Source organism: Bemisia tabaci, chromosome 1 (genome assembly GCF_918797505.1).
Source record: "Bemisia tabaci chromosome 1, PGI_BMITA_v3".
In the NCBI taxonomy this organism is placed as follows: domain Eukaryota; kingdom Metazoa; phylum Arthropoda; class Insecta; order Hemiptera; family Aleyrodidae; genus Bemisia; species Bemisia tabaci.
Genome location: NC_092793.1, coordinates 71799896 through 71824686, shown reverse-complemented (window position 1 = coordinate 71824686; position 24791 = coordinate 71799896). Strand labels below are relative to the sequence as shown.

Sequence of the window (24791 nt, the reverse complement as noted above, 5' to 3'; positions counted from 1 at the left end):
GGAGCCCTTCTTGGTTGCGGTGTATCTGAATTTCCACTGCCAATTTATACTTTGGAGAGAACGCTAGGTATAGGGTGAATTTTCCGAAATGTTTCGTTCAGAGCATTTAAAATTTATGAAGAGTATTCAGTAAACATTCCAATGGAACACATCGACGTCGTAAGTCGGCAATCGTATAACTCGTTTGCGGTGTCTGAAAATCATCCGCTTTTGTGTCATTTTTTTAAATGAGAACAAATTGACATCATTCCTCAAAGTTTATGCAGAATTTTCTTTGCACAGAGAAGAAAAATCACGGCAGTTTTAAAGAATTGCCGTCGAGTAGTTTTCCGTTCAGAAAGTAAAGTATGACAGGAAGTCTGCGACATCACAAACCGAGTTATGTGATTGCCGATTTACAACGTCGATATATTTGCTTTGATTATAGTGAATGAAATGTTGACGGAGATTCTGAGACAATGGAACCAAGAAGTGCCCACTCTGCACCCACCGTTTCAATTGTTGTAGATGATGACATGTAGTGAAGTTCTAGCTTTAAGTTTACCTGAAACGAGGTACTTAGATTAACTATCAGGAAGTTAATAAATTACTCTGGGTTACACCAGTACTTTTTTTTTTGCTCCTCAGCATTTTTTCTTCTGAATTGAAGACTCATTGAGTAAAAGCCAGATTTGCATGTACGCGCAGAAGAAACTCTATTGGCCAAATGAAGAATGAAAAATAAAAAAAAAATAAAATTATCATAAAAAGAATTATTATGGAATAAATGAGTGAATTTTATTAATGATGAAATTAATGATTGTATTTATTGGTCATTTCCTGAATCTTCGTACCACATAAAATTCAAAAATGGAAACCATGCTAAAAAAAGGACCCAAATCAAAATTCAAATCAAGATTTTGAAATCGAACTGGTCGTAAACCGGCCTTCTGCATCGAACCTTTCGATGGTCCTCCCGGTTTTGCTTGTGTATTTTTTCACTCTAAGCATGTCATGCCAAGGAGTCTTTCTGGTGAGTTTCATGATTTTTTTTAGTTAATAGGAGCTCATCATACTTATAATAATTTCATAGGACCGAATGATTTAAGAGGGGATCTAGGGAAGAAGGTTTTAAGGGTAAGGGAGTGAGTAGGTGTAAAGGGCCACATAGGACAGTGTGCTGCTCCTTCTCATTTTTCTGGAAAGAATATTCCGTTGGCGACAGAACAACGTCATGAGAATACGAAATTTTATCAATATCAGGAGTTCAACAACACCAACAAAGTTTCTGAAATGGTGAAGCAATTTCTTTTTCCAAGGCAAAAAGGCAATTTTCAGATGAAAAAGTATTCTGAGTTCTTTGATAGCCTACATTTAGCTGTGCAACTTTTAATGCTACAATTAGTATCAATAAAGGATGAGAATGAGTTATGTATTCCCTGTTGTTTCAAGATCATTACTGTTTACAATTTGACTAGAGAATATTTTCACGACCGACTGGAGCAAAAAGACGCAGTGCAAAAATCGTGTATTATATTTTAAATCAGTAAAAGTATAAGTTCAATGAAGTAATCAGAAACTGTTGCTACAAAATGGCTGTAAAATCAAAATACGTGGTCTTTAGTTCTATCTAATTTTGGAAACGGTTGCAAGAAAAACGTTCATTAAAAAAAATTCCACAATCGCCAGAATCATTTTTAAGACTGGACAACCATCACAAATTAAGCTCAAGAGTCGAGAGCTGTGTCTGGGATTTTTTTGCTGAAAGGAGGTGGTTCAGTCAAAGAAAAATGACTTTTTACGGAAAAGGCTGCCCTTACTCCCACTCCCTTACCATTAAATATCAAAGGTATCTTTAAAAACAAGAACTTTGTCACTGACATGAAGCATGCAAGGCAAATACTGAAGAATATAGAGTACACTGACTGTCATTTTTCGTACTGCAGATGATGAGAAATTCCCCTCTGTTGGCAATTTCTGACAATTTTTTAAAGGTTTCAGAAGTCAAATGGCAAAAAATGAAAGTCACTCTTTGATGAACTGTCCTGAATCGTTCTTTGCCGCAAACTGCATCAAAATCGAAAGCAGTCACTTCTGAGCCCCCCTCCTTTTCAGTCGAGGTGATCGAATAAAATAATTGACAGGTAGGCAACGTGGTAAATGAAAATTACAGGCTATATATTTTTATTTCCTGAATTTCACAAATAGGTAACAATATTATTGATACACCCAACAATCATTCATAAATTAAGGGCTATACAAAAATAAAATTGAGAGAAAGAAAATAAAAACTGTTTTGTTTGTTACAAATCACAAGGAAGAAAAAAATAAATGTCTAAAAGTTCAGAAAAAAAGTATTGGGCAATCTAAAGTTTACTTAAGTAATGCCTACAGGATTTTATGTGGACTATTATACACCAATATTTATGCTCTGTTTAATTTGTGACATACTATTAGACATTTTTCTTTGAGACATCTGTAACGAGTAGTTAAATATTAAATAAGCATAACAAAAAATACAAGATTACCAAGAATTCAGGTCCCATGCGTTTGTTGACATTTAGGATTCTCTAGCTAAAAAGACCGAGGATGGATTAACTATGATTTGAAACCCTTGGGTATTTCAAAACTTACTATTTCTTGTGAATAATTTCCAAGAATAACAGTACCTAGTTGTAAAGATAATTTTTGAGATACAAAAACTCCATTTTCCATTGGCGGAGAGAGGATACTGAGTTTTTTCAAGCTGCTCAAGATTCTTTTTCGTACTTCTTCATCTTGAATGAAACTGTTGACAGAGCAACCTGTTAACATAGAGAAAAAATGATTGGGGTATAGTTATTGTCTCTCATTATTATTTTTCTGGCAGAGCTAGGATTTTTTGAAGTCGTTAGAGATAGAAAACCCTGCAAGATCATTGAGGGAACAGTAGGTCGAGGTAAATTTTGATGAAATTTTAAAAGGTTAACAGCAAGTTCATCATAGGCCTGAGACCAAAAAACATTGGTGATTCGTTCCGGTTAAAGCCAAGATATTATCAATTAAAAAAACATTATTTTTTGATCAGATCAGAGATCCCTCCGATCTACCTTTCCTATGGACAAAGCATGTGTCTTCCTTTTGTGTATTTACAACAATTTGTTGCTTTCTTTCAAGCGGGCAGTATGATGAGGTATGCAAGGGTGAGCAGGAGCAAGGCAGAATTAGCAACAATGGTGGTGTAGAATTAAAGAAAACAAGCAATCAGTGCCTTTCTTTTCAAGATCAGGATTCCAACAAGGTTGTGCCAGTCAAAACGGTCAAAACTGAAATTAGATATGAAAGAAATCTGGCAGAACGTTATTCCTAGCAGATGAGGTCTCAGTTCTAGAGCTTTATATACGTAGGTTTTGAATCAAATTAGTTTCCAAGAAAAAATTATCTCTCTGCGTTGAAAGCAGGATTGAACTTGTCTCATTCACTACCAAATATATCCAAAAGGACATTATATTAAAGAATTGTTGGCAGCCAGCATGCACCTGCTCTGGAGAGAGTACCGTAGAGTGGCAGCGAGAGAGTGCATAAAGGACAAATCGACGGTGTAAGTCGGCAATCACATAACTCGGAAAACGCAATTTTTTCAGGAGAGAGAAAAAACTCTCTACATTCCTCATCTTTGAAGGTAGAGGAGAAATAATTCTTAGAGACAGCAAGGATAAGATGCTTTATAAGACTCTATCATCATTTTGAATAATATTCTCCTCTGTCGGGAGAAATGACCGAAAGACCGAGTTGTGTTTGTGAAACTAAGGTCCAGCATTGAATTCTGAGATACGTGGTTGGCGAATTACTGATTCAAACTATTCTTTGCGGATGTTGACTGAATAAAGACTAAATAAGACTCCCCTCACTTTAAAAGTAGCCTAAAGTTCCTTTTTACAAACTTTAATTGGTAGCGAATCTTAAGAATGACACCAGAAAACAATTCGACGGCTTAAGTCGGCAATCACATAACTCGGTTTATGACGTCGCAGACTTCCTGTCGTACTTTATTTTTTAAACGGAAAACTACTCAACGGCAGTTCTTTATAACTGCCGTGATTTGTCTTCTCTCTGCAAAGAAAATTCTGTATAAACTTCAAGGAATGATGTCAATCGGTTCTCTTATAAAAAAAGAACATAGAGGCGGAGATTTTCAGACATCGTGAACGAGATAATAATGGCGGACTTACGCCATCAAATTACAAATTAAAATGAAATGAAGATAAAAATAAGCGGACGATTATTCAGTTATCCTTCGGAGTTGATGTTAGATGTTAAAACAATAACAATGTTTTTGTTGTTTGAAGATTCCAGGATGTACTAACTTTTAATTTCCCCTCCTGAACTGTTCACAATTCTTCCCGGGAGAGCGCGCGTTGTGTAACAATGCGGCGCGACGGCACGAGTTATGTGTAATTGGAATTAACGCCGAGATACGTGTTTTGAGTTCTACGTTTTTGGGTGACTTCCAGATTTTTTTCGACTGAAATATTTTGATAGCAGGTAAAGGGCATCTACTACACTTTATTTCTGCAGCTAACTCAAAATCGACAAAAATCGAGTTATAAGATTGTCGACTGACACCGTCGAAATATAGCATACCACATTCAAGAGCATAGGGGAGCAAGCAGTGATCATCGCTTCGACTTAGTGCATGCCGCACTGCCCTTGCATCTTGAATTCCTCTGTAAGTTGCGACTCTCCGTTCATTCCACAGCAAGTGATTTTCCAAAGCAGAAATTGACTGGCGACCTGACCGTGTACTGCGCTATGTTGCCTCTATTTGCCTGGTTTTGTTCTATACGTTTTTATATTTCTCCTCTTCTATTATTTCTAAAATTTACCTCTTTAAAATCTTTCATCAATTACGATCAGCAAAAATTCAACAAATTTGATGGGTATAATTTTCTTCTTCCTTCTGAAATCTTAGGACAGGCAGAGCTTGCTTTGCTTACCTAGACCTCACGCTCCTGCCAATACTTCCTAATCATAAAAATTTTATAAAGATCGTTTACTTGTTGGTATAATAGAAAAAATGCAATACATTTTCAAGGAAAATTATTCACAACACTTAGCTTTCTGCGGGTGGAGAGTATCAAAAACATTAAAAACACATACCTCCTAAAAATTCTTCAGCTCTTGGCGATCGAAGAACAACTTCTTTGTGCTCAAGTGAGTTCAAGTGCAAAAGATGAAATATCATCAAAAATAATGGTTTTTGAAGTTTAGACTTTTTACCTGTAAAATAAAAATTGAAGTGAACTTTATGACATTGAAAAAAAATGTTTTTGGATTTCATCAGAAAGATTCTTGAAGAACAAAATCTCAGGGTGTCGATTTGCCCTTTCTTTTGTGTCAAAGGGCATATGTGATGTCATCAGCACCATCAACCATGACATTCTTTATTAACTTGGTGAATCAGGAACAGTATCAGTTGCAGCGATGACATATTGGTAATGCATAAGATGCATTAATGTATCACATCAAAAATATTATCATTGATACTAGTGACAGTAACATTGACATTAATGCTCTTCAGGAGAGAGACCAGCTTGAAATGCCCTGAATAATGATGTGATACGTAAAATGTTCTGATTGAATTGATGCAGTGCAATCTGGTGTGATATGGGGTGAGGTGGTCTAAGAAATCACTAAATCAGGTATACGGTTACACCTACATGAGGAGACATGGACACTCCTTTATATTTTATTGCTCTTTTATGCAAGGGGGGGGGGGGCCACACTTCGGTAATCGCAGGAGGCTTCGGTGCACTATGAGTGTCGCAGGACCAAGGGAAATTGATAGCGATGAAATGCTAGATCCAAACTGACTTAATGAGCTGTCTTGCCAGTTGGATGGTCTCTCTTCTCGGTGCTTTGCCCCAGCTTATATATTGACTGGAAAGTCAGATTACTCGAGGACGCTGCTTGAGCAATGTAAACATCGCTTAGTCGACGACACCCTAGCAATCCGACGTCATTGGCTAATATATACAGCTGGTGCAAATACCTTGAACTTTCCTCATGACAAATCGAAATGATGATATTTTTTATACAATTAATGCTGTGAGGCTCATATCAGGTGATGCATCCACAAGGGTTCATTTTAAGAAAAATTTCCAAGAGAATAAATTTGAAACCCTTTCATTACCACAAACGCAGCTTCTTTGCATTCAGCGTAACCCCATCCCTCCTGTAAGGATTCTGCCATCACTCAATGACTGCCACTCAGAAGTATTCACATTTGTAGCTCTACCCGTCAAATAGGATCTAAACTACAACTTTAGAGACTTTCCAACAAAAAGCGCTCCAATTTGTAAGGGGTTTCCCTTGTGGAGCATGCACACACAGGATCTAGCCTGATAATGAAAGGGTGAAAACCTAATACATAGCATATTTATGAGTAGTAGCTGAATTTTAAAATGAGAAAGAGGACATTTTTACCATTCTTTTGACAATCAGGACACATGTAGTTGATAGGAAATGAAGTTATTGGAACATATCTTTGACAAGCTCTACAATGACAAGTAACAATAGCAGGATCACCATCTAGAAAGAGAAGAGGAAAACCAGTGAAACCACGGTAAATTTCGTTTTAGAATTAATTGTTTGAACTTTTGAATGAGCCTGTTGCAAACTTTTGATAAAGCAAAAATAAAAGTTGCTTCTATTAGTAAATGTCTCAAAAATTACGATGGGCGCACTGGCAAAGTTTGAAATGCACTCCTAACTTCACAATTTGCCTAAGAAATTTGCGTTTTTTTGAGCTTCTCGCTTTAAAAACCATACTACAGCACAGGTGAACATTTCGTCAGAGGAGTCGTTCCATTCAACCCCTGTTCACTAGTATTCTACAAAATATTCAACATGGCCAACACAATTCCGCCGAAAAGTATGTGCCTGCACGAGATTCTAACCATTTGTTAACAACCCAGCTTGTTTACATCCACGATTTCTTTGCGTTGATAAAGATCAGCTTTGGTTGACCTTGTGCTCCCGATTGCGATTTGCGCGTGGAAGCGTTGGCTATGTTGGGTATTGCTGTCGCGAAAGGGTTGTATGGAACTACTCCTCTAACGAAATGTTCACCTGTGCTGTAGTATCGTTTCTGAAGCGAGAAGCTAAAAAAAACGCAAATTTCTGACACAGATTGTGAAGTTAGGAGTGCATTTCAAACTTTGCCAATGCGCCCATTGTGATTATTGAGACATTCATTGATAGAAACAACTCTTATTTTTGCTCTAACAAAAGTTTGCAACAGGCCCATTGCATAACTGCGGATGAGGCGAAATAGCATTTTAGAACATGAGCTCTATTTTAAATATTTTTTTAGTGAGGAAGAGGAATTTTTAATGATTCAAATACCTCTTCCATATAGGAGAAAGTAGTTTACGATACATGCAAAGGGGTCCCCGCCATATACAGCTGATCAAGTAACACGTGAGCAACTTAGAGGGGGGAGGGGGTCTGAGCTTGTCTCACCGTCTTTTATGAGGGGGGTCAAACTCAGTCTTACATATCTATTGGTACCCTGCCATTCAAATTCCTTGCTTTTTCCTTACTGTCTCGAAAATTCCTCATTATGACGATTCTCAAAAATCTTTGCTTTTTGTTTGCCTTTTCCTTACCTTACACACATTTTTAACTGTATCCAGATTGGCAGAGAGGAATAATATAATACATGAATGATAAATGGCAACGGAATGAACCGAAAAACACAAGGAATCGGACCAGGAACTTAATTAGGGTGTCAACTAAAACAGGCTGGCAAAAAATCAGTGCTTTTGCAGTACTTTTTCAGTACATTCCAAAGAAATTCAGAGCCTTCCTAACAAAAAAATTTAATACTTTTTCAGTACCTCCAATTGACGAAATTCGAGGCATTTCAAAGATTTGAATTTCTCTCTTAAAATGCGACAAAAATGAAGAAAATTCCAGACCTTCTTGCGGAATATCCGCACTTTCTCAGTACTTCCGGACCGCCCTTAAAAAATCAGTACTATTTACGGACTTTCCGGAAATTCCGGACTTGTAGACATCCTGTTAATGAATGGATTATGTTAAGAATTCGCATACCGCCAAGGATACCTTTCAGAGTTTATCATGAAAATCTCAAATTTCCAAGCCTTTTCACAGAAAATCCGTATCTTATACGTACTTCTATTCCAACCTTCCGAAATCCCTGCTTTTACAGTGTATCTGTACTCTTTCTGTACAGTAGACACCCTGCAGATTATATATTCTAATAAAAAAAATTTTTCCAGCTATTTCTTAGGCTTTATCTATTTTTTCATGAAAAATTGGAGGAGGGGGGGAGGTAAGACCACTCTTACATACTTCAGAAAGGGAGTGAGAGGTGGTTTAATGGGGAATTTACATGGTGGAGGGGGGGGAGTCAAAAAGTCCATTGGCCATAATTTCTTGCATAATACTTGAATGGCCCCCAAAATACAGACTTCCGACCCTGACTTGCACTATCCTGGTAGCAGACTCATATACATAAACAAACCTAAGCAACCCCTAACCTACGCAAACTGAAACTCAAGGACTTTCAAGAAATCCGTGCCTAGTTACGTTACATTCATAGCTTTCCAAAAATTGAGGCAAAATATACTAATTATATACAATTGATAGTAATGGAACAATTCATTGGTAGGGTATTAATTAGTATATCTTTAACATTAGAAAAAAAATGGCAGATTCTAGCATCAGAAATTATCAATTCAAGGCACACGGAGATATTAACTTGCATTGTAGGTCTTTCCAAAAGAAATCTGATTTTCTAAAAAAAAAAAAAAAAATAGCGGATCATAAACGTCAGAACTAAAGATAGTGCTGGATTGAAGCTGCAGATAAGAGGATCAAAATAAATCTAATACGTTCGTTACCAAAAAATCAGGATACTTGCGAAATCTGCTAATGCATCAGGAAGTCGGCTCGCAGTAATGGTCGGTGGTCTCAGTAAAAGCGGGGTTTTTTACGAAATTTATGACCAATTTCCAAAATCTTGGGCTTGTTTCATAGCTCAGAGTATGCCTAATAAATACCTTTCTTTCGGTTTGATTTATCTTTTTTGGTTCAGAGGATATAGGGTGGACAAAATAACTTCTTAGATGACCCTTGTAATTGGAGAGAAAATATGCTTACTGTTTTCATCCGTGGGCTTGATTTTGATTAGAAGATAATAGTTGCCTCCATCATCATTAAGTCTCCTTCGAGCTGAGGGGAGGAAAAACAATGCAAAGAAATTAATCATGATTGAAATATTAAGATAAATTTAAAAACAATAATCATGTAACATCTTAGCTAATTCTGCTGATGACATGCCCAACGGCGATTTCCGGTAGCCATCCAAAAGTGTATAGACAGTCTACAGTTATTTAGTTATAACTTACCTCTTATAATTTTACTGTTTTCTTTTGTGCTATCTCTCATCTGATTTGATGTAATTTTATTCTGTATTTAAACCTTTTGATGGCAAATAAGCAAATACAAAAAAAACGAAACAATTATTATCTAATTATATCAGAACGGGGACTTCAAAAGGGCTACTAAAGGATCTTGGACAAGAATTCGCTATGGAGACCTCTATTACTGGACTAATTCTTCGACAAAACACTTTCCCCTTAGAGGATCATGGCAAGCTTGTTTTAGGGCTTAGCGCCACTGACTGGGGGGCCACCTTTAATAATTAATAATATTTTAAATAAGTTATACATAATTAATATTTTTAATCAATGATGCATGAGAAATATTGTTAAATAATGACACATAAATGATATTTTATTGCACAGCAGCGCATCGAGGTTGCGCCGGTCAAAACACCAGTCACTAATAGGGTTCTAGTCATTAACTGTTTTGGTCCAGCGCAACCAGCAAAAAATCAGTCACTATAGCCAGCTTAATGTGTGGACATAATAGAGCCAATGAGAGGTGACTGACTCAAGGAACGCAACGGAAGATGCATTATAACGTGTATGCTCTTATAGACCTGGAGAAGTCACCTTCAAAAAGTGCTTCTCATTCCTATTAGGTGACACACTGAATTTTATGGAGGGTAGAGAAAAGCATGGAGTGAAAGAAATTACTAAAATTTCCACAAGTCTTCATTCTGGATGACAAAGAGACCCTTATCAGCATGACTTTATGAAACCTTGCGTTTTTCATTCAACTACCCTCAGGCCGATTTGTTTGGCATTGATAATTCAAATTGATACACAAAATCCTCTGTCAATCGATAACTAACATAGGCCCTGCACCACATGTTAGTTTTTGATGTAAACATAACTTCAAAACTGAGTTTTCAATTGCGTTTGTACCAAAATCTGCTGCTGTCAGAGCGCTGAAAGCCAATCACAGGTCTTGATGCTAATTGGTTGATTACTCTTTGCCATATCCGCAACACGGCACAGTTTACTTACAATTAGTCAATAAATTGGACAAAACGATCTCTATAACTTCAACTTTTTGATAGATAAACTTTTTTTCACAAACTTAATGATGTCTTTATTGATGTGGAAACAATCGGGCTGCTAATGTGCCATCTGTTAGGTTAGGTTATTAATGTAAGAGTTAAAAAAGTAGAAAAATAAGGCTTACTTGTATTGTGATTTGAAGACAGCCTATCCTCCTAAAACAACAATAACAGCAATATTACAACATTTTTATGCCCAAAGAGGAGAATAAACAATTTAAGCTTTTCTAGATAAGAGAGTAAACTTGTGCAAGAGCAGTAGGGCAAAAAAGACAGAAAAAATCATAAAAATATTATCACTTTTTGAGCCAGAAAACTAAACTTGTTTCTTTTCCCATAGAAGGTGGATGAATCCACCTCAAAGTGGAAGTTTTCATGCACTTGCAACTGGTACCTATGCGGGACAAAGAGTCCAGGTATGGCGGAATGACACAACCCTTGGTGCTGTGGTTTGAAGCACAATATTTTTAGGATTAATTCTTAATACCTTGATTTTAATTTTCTAAGAATATTTGAAAAATAAGTTGAACAATCGATCTAAGATTTTAACCTGAGTAAAAAATCACCATAAGTATGAAAATAAACCATAAATGAACCCAAATTTTTGGACAAAGATATTCAAAGTTGTTTACTGGACTGAGATTTGTATTATTTAATGTTTACCTGGGGCTCATCTCTATAGTATAATCAATCCTTAACAGTCACAAAAACTTGATTTAATGAACAAGTTCTTTTTTAAAATTAATTTTTAGACTCAGATGCTAGATGGGATGGCGATGTCTTTTATTTGACATAAATACAGCAGATTCTATGGTCATAAGTTCTTTAGAAATACAAAGAGTGAATACAGTTATGAGAAAAGAAAACTTACAGCTTTTTCTCCTTTCCTAGGAGTGCTGGTAACTGGTCTGGGAGGTGATTTTTTCGTTTTAGTTTCAATAATTACAGTAGCCAGGTCATCATCATCATCATCATCATCTTCTTTTTCTTCTTCAATTTCTGTTGTGGAAGAGTTTTCTGCATCAGAAAGCTCAAAGGGATCCAATGAATCTCGACTGACATCATTGGAATGTTCAAATTTTCTTATCTTCACATGTCTACTAGGAGATGAATTCATGGAGTCGCTACCATTTTGTTTCACTTCAGCTATCCTAGTAGGTGCTGATCGAAGGGAACGTTTTGGAGAGCCACACTTGGTTGAATTAATTTTGACTGGTGTCACTGTTTTTTCTGTCGGGCTTACTGAATTGCTTTTGATCTGAATGATAAGAAAGACAAGGGAAAAAATGTGTTGGTGAGTGACTTCAAACATGAAACAAATGTAAAACTTGACGGTCTAAAGAGTGAAGAACTTCATACTTTTACATGCAATATGATACATCACAGGCAGAGAATTCTTTTCATCAGAGAGCTTAACGGAGCTTCCACATTCGATATGCATATGAGGTTCTCTAAAGCTTTCGGATAAGAAATACCTCTATATTTTGCCCATTTATTCATACCCAGTATGCATACCCATTGTTAGTATGCATACTCCCAGTAGTATGCATACCCATTATGCATTAGCATTGGCATTACTGAACTTTTTAAAATTTTTCAACTTTAGATAAAATTGTGTAGATGTGTGAGACAAAACATGTTTCTATTTTTTCTGTTATACTAACTGCAAGGTTATTCCTCGGCTTGTTGGGAGAAAAAGAAAAAACTGATCGATCACAGGCTTTAACAAAGAATGGATGCAAACTGGCTAACAAAGGAGTTCCATTTGGATCTACGATCAAAAATTCACGAGTATACCAAGGCATAAATTATGTGTGACAAAGCCATTCTATACTTTCCCTCATAGAGAAACCATGTTGATGCCATAAAAGCTTGATTTATGGTAGGGGAGAAATATGGAAAAAAGGGGAGTTCCATGGAGCAAATTGCCTAGTGAACTTCACCTATGTGAACATAATCATCAGGTCGTCCTAAATGCTACATACAAAGGTTTACCACAGTTCGATCCCAGAACCTCCTTAGAATGCCTATAATTCAAAATATCGGCCATGATATGGCTGAATAGTATTTCAGCTTATTAAAAATTATATGGAGTCATAGCGTCATGTGGGGTGTCATTTCTTTGAAATTTTGGTCGTAGATTTCAATTAAGCGGTCAAAAAAGTTCCTTGGTCGAACAAGGTGCCCCAAATCCGAGATTACAACCAAATTTGAAGAGCATGAGGGTATATTTGTTAGATATTCACTGATAAGTCGAGTAAGGTACCGCTTACTGCGTGATTTCGGTCAATAATTTAAAAATTGAAGTAGTGAACACCCCCTGATTTTATGAGGTACGAGTTGCCCAAATTAAAAATGGCCGGTCTTTGAAGGACTGGAGGGTACATGTCTACATATGTTCTTGCAATACATCAAGTATAATATACCGATTTCAACAGTCAACAACAGTTGTTTTCGATCAAACAGTCTGATAGGGTGTTGAAAACTTATTCACTCCATGACTTGAAAACGAAGATGGTGATCATCATGTGCTGTGAAGTGTGTGAAAGGATACAAGCCGAGCAACTAATGAGAGAAAAATCGTTTTTGGAGAAGATTTATCACATCAGTGCGGTAGCTACTATATAACTCTGTAATAAGAAATCATGAGAGTAACACATAACACCTGAGGCGCAAAGCGTTTCCAGAGGAGGGAAGGGGGGGCTGGCCCGCGCTTAGTGCGCAAATATTTACTTCGGAGGGTTTTATAGGGTGTATTCATCTTCGAAAGTTATAGTGCAGGAAATGTCCTGACCCAAATATATATCTACCACTATCATAAAGCTCTCCAAAAGCTACTAGCGTGATAGAAATCCTTAATTCCTACACAAGGAGGAGGGACGGCAAAACAGGTCATAAAAAAGAAAGAGAAGATGTATCTGCAATTCTAGAAGCCCACAGTATGCATTCTTCTTCATCAGTACGTGCAGACAAGGTAAACAACACACAAACCTTGGTTAAAAATTTGTATACTCACAGAACAATCCAGTAAAGTTTCTTCACTTGACTTGACTGAATCAAATGAACGATCGAAACACCTATTAGATATAGCAGCTGCGGTAGTCGAGGCCCTCCTTGACAGGGACAGAACTTCATCCAAGGTGTTCACATCCGCTGTTTGTTTTTCGGCTTTTTGTTTATGATGTAAATGATAACATATGGAGGCAATAGCTTCTTTCATTCCTTTTTCTGATAATTTTGTTGTAGGAGGTACATTACTTACAGGAATATTTTTATCCTTGCCTTCTTTTAGTGATTTTGTTATGCATCTCACCTGCGATAATGCTAGCTCTTCATCATCCAACTGTCTTGTATTTTGTACATACGTTAGATCACTATTTGCGGCACTCACAAATCCATTTCCATTTTCATTCTGGAGCCTTTCATTTTCTGCTACATTTTCAAGGCGCTCATCAGAGCTGATAAAATTTTCTTCATTGAACTTCTTTAACTTCTTGACTGGTGATTTTTTCACTGGCACATTAGAAATGGAGGTGACTTCCTTGGAAGTTAAAACTGGTTTGTCTGATGATGTGGTTTGTATCTCATTACACTGTCTGAAAAAAATAATAAAAGGTATACTTCAAAGATGCATTTCAAAAGGTAATCTCATATGAGAACCAAAAATTTTTTTATTTTGAAAGATAACTCAACATTAAAGATATGAGAGAACCTTAAAAACAGATTTTCCAAATTCTTTTCACAGAAACTATTAAGCTCTGTAGTTCCACTGAGTTTTAATTAATTGTAGATCACTTGTAGCCTACGTTCTCCAGCACCTAGCTCAATGGTTTGCTTCCTACCAGAGAGAGATAGAAACAACAGAGTTCAAGTTAATGGGAGGAAAACCATACTCCAAAATATTCCGCCCTAGGAAGCGTCTCCCCCAGTTGTTACTAGTGGCATCATTTGAGGCGGGCCTGCATTTCTGAGGGCCTAGTAAAAATGAGGAAAATACATAGCAGGAAGAACAGCAATAGATCAAGCTACATTTTTCAGATTACAATAAATGCCCTCATCATGTTACTTATTTGTTTCATAGAGTTGGGCCGAAATGGATTTTTTGTGGCACTGGATACGGATACAGATAGAAATGTTTTGTATCCGTCTACGGCCGCATACCGGATAATTTGCTGAGGTATCTGACCAGAACTGGATAATACCGGATCCGGATAGTGCTTTTTCGCGTGAGGAAAATCTCACGGTTTTGCACTTGGGACAAGAGGCACACTGTGTGCCATCGAGACTGTCATCTACGATGTATGTGCCTTTGTACTGGCGACCTCCTAATTTTCAAAGACACGCGATAAGTCGGCCTGCTATAACGAATACTAATAAAAAATGACCCGGCAGATGAGCAGCATTAGCTTTCATTTGATTCGTGATGTGATGGGATCTACTTCTGATGTGCAGAAAGAAAGATATTATCAAAAGAGTAAGTAAACGAGACTAAAGTGGAAAACAGCGCTGCCAACCTCACACTTTTGAAAGCACCGTTGCCGCTTGCCAATCAAAAGTCCCAGCGTTTCAAAGCCTGTCTTGATACGAAAAGTTGCTTGGTCAATCTCTTTTGATAGAGATCTCTAAATGAACAAGAGAAATGGATGTTTAAACCCATTACGAACTTAATTGGCCTTTGTCTTGATACTGCAATGACAGACTGCATACTGCGACATTACGATACTTGCGGAGTTACGCTCGGACTAAAAACGTTACCAACGGAGGAACTTATGCATCTGTTGGTGGCATTGTTTTTTTTTCCTATTCTACCTGCACTCTCCGTCTTTGAAATTTAAACTCGCGGCCTTAAGGAACTAAGGATCATGTTGCGATCGTGTTAATTCGCGGAAAATGTACTTAATTCCGGTAGTACAAGTTTCAAAAAGTTGAACAATTACCATTACTAGTCAAAGTGCGCCGGAGAGCGCCAAAATATCACCAAAAATTTCTCGAAATTTTCATGGCCAAAAAAGCATAATCCGGCAGGTCCAAAAATCGGATAGTGCGATTATCCGGCCGGATACGGATACCCGCGCAAACAGTATCGGACCGAATAATCCGGCAATCCTGATAATTGCTGGATACCTGGCACCAATTCTATTATTTACTTATTTTTTTATTTACTTAGGTATCATGTAATTTCAACAGGTAAGCAAAAGCAAAAAGTCGTTTGCTGTCCCCAAAGTTATGTTGAAAGGACGCCACTGGTTCTCACTGCCACCTATCATTACCTCGTTAGACAGCCATATAGGAATATGGTATGCGTCATTGTTACAAGATAAGGAGCTCGGTCCGACTTTATGGTGCATGACATAAGTTATGCTATTGCTTAGGCTCCATGAGAGCACCTCACTGGTCAGTCCGGCTACTTACTACTCACTAGTACTACTGCAGGGTGTCTAATGGTACTTCATCACTTGAATTCTTTGCTTTTTTAAATATTTTCCTCACTTTTTCCTTACTTCTGCAAAAATTCCTTTTAGGAGAGGTTTTTAAAAGCCCCTTTTTACCCAATACCAATTTCTTTCTTTTTCTTTAAATTAGTTACATTTTCGACTTAACAAGGAACATAATTTTTTTCAAAGACATACAATCAGAAAATTTTGTTCAGCTTTTAACAAAAACAGTTTTCTTAGTGTACACAGGTCTTCAAAATCCAGCAACAAAAACATAATGAGAGCTGTGGTATTTATTTGAGAAAAACAAAGTTAGATTTAGTTTCGAGCGATAAAAAAGAACTTCTGAGAAATCTAGATTTGGAAAAGTAAATTTATGATTAAGAGGACTATTTTGAGAAATTGCATACTCCTAGGGCTACTTGTAAATTTTATCCTCATAAGCGAGTACATTAGTACCTTCCCATGGTGAATCTCTACACTTTCTGTACTTCTGTACCAACCTTTCAATATCTGTAAGTTTTCAGTGTATCCTTACTATTTCCATATAGTAGACTTCCTGTGCTACTTTGAGGCTCTGAACAATTTACATATACTCAGTTAATTTACTTATCAGTGCCATACCAATGAATCACTAACCATTGAAAAAGTCATGTCCTCAGTTATTTAACACAACACTTATCTTTGATACTTGCTTGCATAATTTGTTTTTACTTTTTGAGATCTGCATAGTTTCAATTGAATTGATTCAACTTATGTCTTTTACAAAAAAAATGGATGTTTCGTTCAGCTTTCAGTCAAAAACGTGTTTTTTGTTTGTTTGTTGGTCTATTTGTTTCTTTACTTTGTGGCTCCTAGTTGTCCTGAGTCTATTATAATTCCTGATGCCAATTTCAAGACAAATATAAACTTACTTCTTCCAATTGTTCAACGATTTTTTAAATGACTGCTTCATTCGAGGATGTATGGAGATGATGTCTCCCTCACTTATATCCAATGTTATTAATTGGTCTGCTTTACTTGTACCTTTTCTCGGTGGTATTTTACAATTTAAAATGAAAATATCTTTGTCATCCTAGAAAAAAGGGAAAAAATCAATAACTTAAAATAGACACAACAATAATTGCTACTTTAGAAGAAGAACAAAAAGAGGAGTGGAATGCTGTGAGTAATTGTTGAATGTTTAACCGTAACAGCATGAAGACTTGACAAAAATAAGGAACTGCTTGTAGTAGAACAGGAGTGAAGAATTATCTCAATTTTGTTGTTTTGAGTAGCAGAAAAAAATATGACATGATGAAAAGTTAGACTTTGGTGAACATGAGAAAAACTCAAAGCCACACCATCATGTACGGACAAGAGGGTCGCTTTCATAGCTCCATAGCCTGACCCCTAGAGCCCTCTGCCCTCCAAAAGCCTCTTAGGGAGTTACCACACCCATACTATGATTAGATCTCTTGTTACTAGCCTTTTACTGGGGGTCTCCTGCATCCACTCCCGGTAGAGACCCAATCCTTTTAGGCTGCCTCTTTTCTGTAATTTTGATAACACGAACATACAAGACTTCATATGATGTCATCTTCCATTTCCATGGACTGATGAATTGTGTTATTCCAGCTAACATCCTCCAGAAATCCATCTCTCTAGCTCTTAGCATACTCTGCGTATGTTTCAACAGCTGGGTCATTCCGCTAGGACACAATTAGGTTCCAAGCTTGACCCCCTCTGATTTGGTTTCAAATTGGTATACTGGGTCTTTACATCATTCTAAGAAACTTGCAAGAAACGAGCAACAATGCAAGATGGACCAAAAGTTTAGAGGTGGAGCAAATTATACCAGATGGTGATTATTTACCTGCAACAGTTGAAAAACAGGTTTGGCTGAGGTGTTCTTCAGTAAAATTGAAACATCCTGTCGATTTTCTTCAATGGTTGCAGCGCTGAGACAATCATTGACAGTTTTAAATTTCCTCAAGCTAAGAGGAAAGACTGTCAGCTTTAAAGGGCAGCTGCTCTTTCTTTTAACCCGTAAGGCTACATGGTCATCATCAAGCTTGTGAAATTCTACAATCTGAAAAATTTCAATAAAAAACATGATCTACTTCAGGTATTGAAATTAGGGGGCGTTTAGTGATATTATAATTTGTAATTTATCAGATTTGTGGGCATAGGTTTCAATAAATTGAAATAATTATAAATAATAATCTACTGGCATGATTAGGTTGGAAGAGGAGATCAGTGGGTGGTTCTCATAGACTGGGGGAGAAAATGATGGACCAACTAAAGGGTCTCTCGTGGGTTGCCCTTAGTCAGTTTATTACCCACCTCCTTTGTCCATTGCAACCACCCGTTTCAACCAATACAACCCCTCCATATCCTTTTGGTCTTCTTTGTCTATAGCTTTGTCTACCAACTTCAACAATCAGCCTGCTGACATATCTTTAAAGTCGATGGAGATAAAACTTATTGAAAACAAACTCTTAAACATAGTGATAATCAAACACACCTCTTAAACAACAATGACCTTGATGGAATCAAGAAAGAAATGCTGGGATTTATCAGCAAGGATCAGTTGTGATAAAGCTGAAGGTGAAGCAAGAAAGCTCCGAAACAATTGCCCAAAAATTTATAATAAAAGAGAGAGCTTAGAGTTTATGCGATTGACAACTGGGTGTACTCACTAAGCATCCTTATGTTCAATAAAAATTTAATAACAAAATTGACTGCCATCTATATACAGGGTGTTTCAGACCACCCGTACCAGGCCTTTTTCTCGGTTGGTTTAGGTCGTACGAAGTCGGAGACTGCGGGGTTGAATAGGGAATTGACCCCAAGGAATCCGAATTTTGTGGTCCCGAAACCCCCCCACCTCCCCTTGGGGGGTAAAGGGGGGGTCACGATGCTAAAAGTCACGGTTCCCGACCGAATTGCGGATCGATCGCATCAGAATTGAAAAGCACGGAAAATTGCACGTGGAATTGACCCCTAAAAATCCAAAATCGGACCATCCAAGGCCAATAAATGATCCCCTAAAGAGGGGGACAGTACCCCCCTCCATAATTTCTCTTTGGTCTCAAAATTGACGTAAATTCTCCAGAAAAAGACGGTTTCCCAGGTTATTGACCTCGAGAAATCCAAATTTCATGGTCCCGAAGCTCCTCTAGTCCCCCTTGGGGAGTAAACGGGGGGGCCCAATTTTAAAAATCGGGGTTCCTTTCCGAATCGCAAATTGATTGCATCCAAATTGAGGAGCAGAACAAATTTACATCTTAAGTGACTCCTAAGAGTTCTAATAGACCCCCTGAACGGCAGAAAGCAACTCCCTGAGGAGGGGGGCTTCGTCCCCGCCTAAAATTTCTCAAGATTCCTGAATGGTCGCAAAATTGACGTCGATTCTCCAGAAAAAGACGGTCTCCTATGTAATCGACCCCAAGAAGCTCAGGGAACATGAAATTTAGAGTCCTCGGGGTCGATTACATGGGAAACTGTCTTTTTCTGGAGAATCGAAGTCAATTTTGCGACCAAAGAGGAATCCTGAGAAATTTTTGGCGGGGGGGAGGCCCCCTTCCTCAGGGGGTTACTTTCTGCCGTTCAGGGGGGTCAATTAGAATTCTTAGGAGTCACTTAAGATGTAAATGTGTTCTGCTCCTCAATTTGGATGCAATCAATTTGCGATTCGGAAAGGAGCCCCGATTTTTAAAATTGGGCCCCCCGTTTACCCCCCAAGGGAGGCTGGAGGAGCTTCGGGACCATGAAATTTGGATTTCTCGAGGTCAATTACCTGGGAAACCGTCTTTTTCTGGAGAATTTACGTCAATTTTGAGACCAAAGAGAAATTATGGAGGGGGTACTGTCCCCCTCTTTAGGGGATCATTTATGGGCCTTGGATGGTCCGATTTTGGATTTTTAGGGGTCAATTCCACGTGAAATTTTCCGTGCTTTTCAATTCTAATGCGATCGATCCGCAATTCGGTCGGGAACCGTGACTTTTAGCATCGTGACCCCCCCTTTACCCCCCAAGGGAATATGGGGGGTTTCGGGACCACAAAATTCGGATTCCTTGGGGTCAATTCCCTATTCAACCCCGCAGTCTCCGACTTCGTACGACCTAAACCAACCGAGAAAAAGGCCTGGTACGGGTGGTCTGAAACACCCTGTATTTAAATCCCAAGGCTTTTTTTGTTATCCTTCAGTTTGGACAGTTTGTGCTAATTCGATCTCGGAAACTACTGGACCAATTTCCTCGGATTTGTTGTAAACGAAAGCTCTTAGGCTCTAGATGTGCCAGCACTCTTTGGTTTTTCGATTTGCACGATGGATGTTGCAAAATTACCTCGATTAAACAAACTAGCTGCTGGTTTTAGCAGGTTAATAGCTGAGTCATATGGTTGGGGGACCTGGACCTCCCACAGTCTGATTTTCTGTTACCCTCTCCACGTAAACCCATCCCTACCTGCTCACAAAACGTGTCACCCTTCTACTCTGGCATGAGTCCTACGGCAGCATCACTCCCTTCCTTATGCTGTCTGACTTGGAACACCTGCTACGAATTTCCTCCATCGCATTGCTCATAATAAGTTCTCGGTTTGTCCAGGTTTCCTATCAGTGCATCTAGAGTTTTGCTTTCTTGATTTTGTCTTTAGTTTTTTTTTTACATTATTAAAATTACTTAATTTTGATGTGTATTTTTCAGAGGATAATTTTCTTTTTTACAGCAGCACAGGTTTTACTAAAAATTAACTTTTTTACAGCAGCTTATGTGTTTTTTCAAGAGAATCGGTGATTAATCTTCACCCTTTCGCACCGTTAAATTTTCACAAAAAGTTTTGATTTTCTTTTCCAGGAGTGATTTTTATTTTTCGAGGATGTTTCTTTTTTTAGAAGTAGGTGGTTATCATTATTAGTTTCTTATTCTATGTTTTTGAATTTATCATTTTGTCTCCAGGAAGTCCTCTAATTACTTGTAGTAGCAAAATTTGGCTCGCGAGGCGAGCCAACAGTCGACGCAAGCGAGCGTAGCGAGCTGAAGCAGCTAGTTATGATTAAAATTCAACTAAAATTGGACAAAAGGATTTGTTTTTTGAATAAACAGGTGCAAAATTTTCTGGTTGTCAGTTATTTGTGGCTATTAAAAAAGTAATTTATTAGTGTATTTTTATTTTTTCATTTATTAGTGGCTAATAAAGTAGAAGTGTCAGAATTTTTTGAGGAAGTTTAAGAAGTAGAATTGAAAGATGATAATGTTTTACCACTAATATTTTGTTAAAAAAAGATTTGACTCAAATTTCTTCTTTCCTAAAAGATCCTTTCCGATCAAAACTAATCAGACTTTTCCTAGGTTCCTGCTTTAGAGAGAGGGAAGGAGATCTCTTAAAAGGGGATGAAAATGGAACCAAACCCAATTCACGTAAACACAAGGTACATGAGAATATCAGAACATTAGTTAACCTTACATAATTAGCACTACAATATATCCCTGTCAACAATTCATCTTTGATTTCAAGTGCTGCCAACCTTCGCGATAAAGAATATCTGAAAATCTTAAATCAATATTTTAACGCAGCACATGCAAAATCGGGCTATTTTCACTGGACTGCCGACATATTTAGTGCAATTTCGTTCACTAGAACCACTGATGCGCTACTGTTGAATCGATGCAAATTCAAATGAAACAGGCTAGAAAATCAAATGCTACTTTCTTTTTCAAATTGTTAGCTATCATGATTCAAAAGATAATTGCGATTGTGATTCAAATTTGATTAAATACACATCTTCAACTATCTGAATTCCTTATTGGTTCACATGTGCAAGGTAAAAATTGAGTGAAGCTGTTTTGTACCTTTTCGAAATTCTGCAGATGTTTTGAAAACTTAACTAACACAGAAGGAAAGAGAAAAAAAAAATAGTAGACAAGTTGGTGAAAACGTTTTGGATAGTAACTTCACGTCACTCTAATTACTCCAATAATTCTCATTATCTGGTAATTTTGGTTTCAAGGGTAATGTTGTTTGTTGCGAAGGGTATAATTTAAATTGAGACTAATGATGACTTGACACAAAAGCTGACCAACGTTATTTTCGGCGTAAAACCTTCAGATAAAAAATTGAAATTCACGGTGCCAGTTTGAAAACTGCCATTACCTGACAAAACATGTGACAAACAGACTCGTATTTAAGGTCTGTAAAATCTTCAGCAGACAGCTTCTTATCAATTGTTTCAAATAGCGCCTCAACTTTTTCAGCATTATCAATTGCAGGAGCATTTTCTTCTAGTGTTAAAATCATGTCATTTTCATTGTGTTCAGGTGACTGTGTATTAGCTTCCGCCTCTAGATTTGAATTTATCCATTCTTTTATCTTGAAAATGATTTCGGCATCTTCCTCTAAAAGTTAAGGCAAAGAGAAAGGGTCAAACAGTTATCAAACACAAACTTAGACTGTTCTTTGATGATAACCAGATGGATACAAAAATAATGTGGATAGAATTAACATTTCAGCAAGTCAATAAAACTTTTCGTAGCTAACAAAGAAATTTAGCAGCTACATAAGTAAGTGAATTTTTAAAATTCATTCAGCCTGCTCTAAATCTTGACTATCTAACTAAAGCAAAATTTTGCTGGGGAAGTAAAAAACAATTAAAGAATCCAGTGCCACAAATCAAGTTGAGAACCCAAAATTACTTACTTTGGAGGAGGCAAACAGGGTCATTCCATATAGAACCTACCAGCCATGCAACCACCCGACTCGGATTTTGATGATAAATTTTTCTCTTGATCAGACCACCAAATAATGAACTTCTGCAAAATATTAGGTCTCAAATCGAAAAACTCATTGAGATATGAATTTTTGAAGTTTTAAGAATTTTCAAGAAAGTGACGTTTCGAACTTCTGAGAAAGAGAGGGTCATTTTTCCCAATAAAATTCACACCGGGCCCATTTTTCGTCGGATTGAAGTGAAAATTTGACACAATGTCAATGAAAGTATGAAGGTTGAGAAAAAAATGCATGAAATGTTCGACTTCACTCATTGATGTGCTGCGGTTGATTGTTTCTTGTGATTTTGTCTGATTTTGGCGACAAAACCTTCCCCTCTTCAAATGCAGATAACTATTGAGCTGCAAGTTATTTTTCGCTCCAATTTTTTTTAAAATGCTCCTAAGAGTATTAGAAAGACGCCTAAAGAACAATTCTGATGGTGGTTTGGGCCTTAGTATCTTTTTTTTTCACTTTTGTCCAAAAAAGGCGTAAAAAACTGAAAATAACACCAAAATGATTCCGATAATCGACCATTACCCTGAAAAGTCCACTCAATAATCGCTCATTTTTTGCCTGAATGGTCCTTACTGTGTATACAATATGTTTGAAAAATACAATCAATGCGCAAAAAAGGCGCATCGCGTTCCCCCGCGACCCTCTGAGAGCGGTTGCGCCCTCGAATGCCCTTGGCGGCTCGTTCAAGTGTGCGAGAGAGGTAGAAAATCGCCTGGCGGGACGCTTGGGCGTGCGAGAGAGACAGAAAACCGCCAGGGGGCTCGCTCAAGTGTGCGAGAGAGATAGAAAATCGCCTTAGGGGCGCTTGGTGTGCGAGAGAGACAGAAAACAGCCAAGCGGCTCGCTCGATTTTCTGTCACTCTCGCACTGGGTGCCCTTAAACGGGGCAACCAAGGGTGCAACCACTCTCGGAGGGTCGCAGGGTAACGCGATGCTGCTTTGACGGAAAAACCACCCAAGTCCCGCCTGGCTATTTGCTGTCTCTCTCGCACTTATACGCTTCCTACCTGGGCAATTTTCTGTCTCCCTCGTACACTTTAGCGAGCCGCCTGGCTATTTTCTGTCTCTCACGCACACAATCGTGTCGTGCAAGGCGATTTTCTATCTCTCTCGCACTTATACGCTTGCTACCTGGGGGATTTTCTGTCTCTCTCGAACTGGGTGCCCTTGAACGGGACAACCGAGGGTGCAACCACTCTCGGAGGGTCGCGGGGCGACGCGATGCTGCTTTGACGGAAAAACCACCCAAGTCCCGCCTGGCTATTTTCTGTCTCTCTCGCACTTATACGCTTCCTACCTGGGCGATTTTCTGTCTCTCTCGCACTTAAACGCTTCCTACCTGGGCGATTTTCTGTCTCTCTCCCCACTTATACGCTTCCTACCCGGGCGATTTTCTGTCTCTCTCGCACACTTTAGCGAGCCGCCTGGCTATTTCTGTCTCTCTCGCACTTATACGCTTCCTACCTGGGCGATTTTTTGTCTCTCTCGCACACTTTAGCCAGCAACCTGGCTATTTTCTATCTCTCTCGCACTTATACGCTTCCTACCTGGGCGGTTTTTTGTCTCTCCCGCACACTTGAGCGAGCCGCCTGGCTATTTTCTGTCTCTCTCGCACGCAATCGCGTCGTGCAAGGCGATTTTCTTTCTCTCTCGCACCTAAACGCTTGCTACCTGGACGATTTTCTGTCTCTCTCGCACCGGGTGCCCTTGAACGGGGCAACCGAGGGTGCAACCACTCTCGGAGGGTCGCGGGGCGACGCGATGCTGCTTTGACGAAAAACCACCCAAGTCCCGCCTGGCTATTTGCTGTCTCTCTCGCACTTATACGCTTCCTACCTGAGCGATTTTCTGTCTCTCTCGCACACTTTAGCGAGCCGCCTGGCTATTTTCTGTCTCTCTCGCACGTATACGCTTCCTACCTGGGCAATTTTCTGTCTCCCTCGTACACTTTAGCGAGCCGCCTGGCTATTATCTGTCTCTCACGCACACAATCGTGTCGTGCAAGGCGATTTTCTATCTCTCTCGCACTTATACGCTTGCTACCTGGGGGATTTTCTGTCTCTCTCGCACTGGGTGCCCTTGAACGGGACAACCGAGGGTGCAACCACTCTC

The 24791-nt window shown here is 38.4% G+C and overlaps 1 protein-coding gene across 2 annotated transcripts in view; it reads right to left on the bottom strand.

Annotated features, from left to right (window-relative positions):
• Window positions 1-2142: 2142 nt before the first annotated feature.
• Window positions 2143-24791, bottom strand: part of LOC109033194 (uncharacterized) — a 40327-nt gene continuing 17678 nt past the window's right edge. Inside the window, exons 7-16 of one of the 2 annotated variants that reach the window (XM_019045693.2) lie at window positions 22050-22291; window positions 17765-17980; window positions 16824-16984; window positions 13491-14070; window positions 11346-11732; window positions 10600-10630; window positions 9148-9219; window positions 6445-6549; window positions 5119-5238; window positions 2143-2783 (exon numbers count right to left, since the gene is read on the bottom strand). In XM_019045693.2, coding sequence (XP_018901238.2) covers window positions 2578-2783; window positions 5119-5238; window positions 6445-6549; window positions 9148-9219; window positions 10600-10630; window positions 11346-11732; window positions 13491-14070; window positions 16824-16984; window positions 17765-17980; window positions 22050-22291 — 2120 coding nt within the window. In that variant the 3' untranslated portion in view covers window positions 2143-2577. The remainder of the gene's footprint in view (window positions 2784-5118; window positions 5239-6444; window positions 6550-9147; window positions 9220-10599; window positions 10631-11345; window positions 11733-13490; window positions 14071-16823; window positions 16985-17764; window positions 17981-22049; window positions 22292-24791) is intronic. The other variant, XM_019045694.2, reaches the window with a different exon arrangement.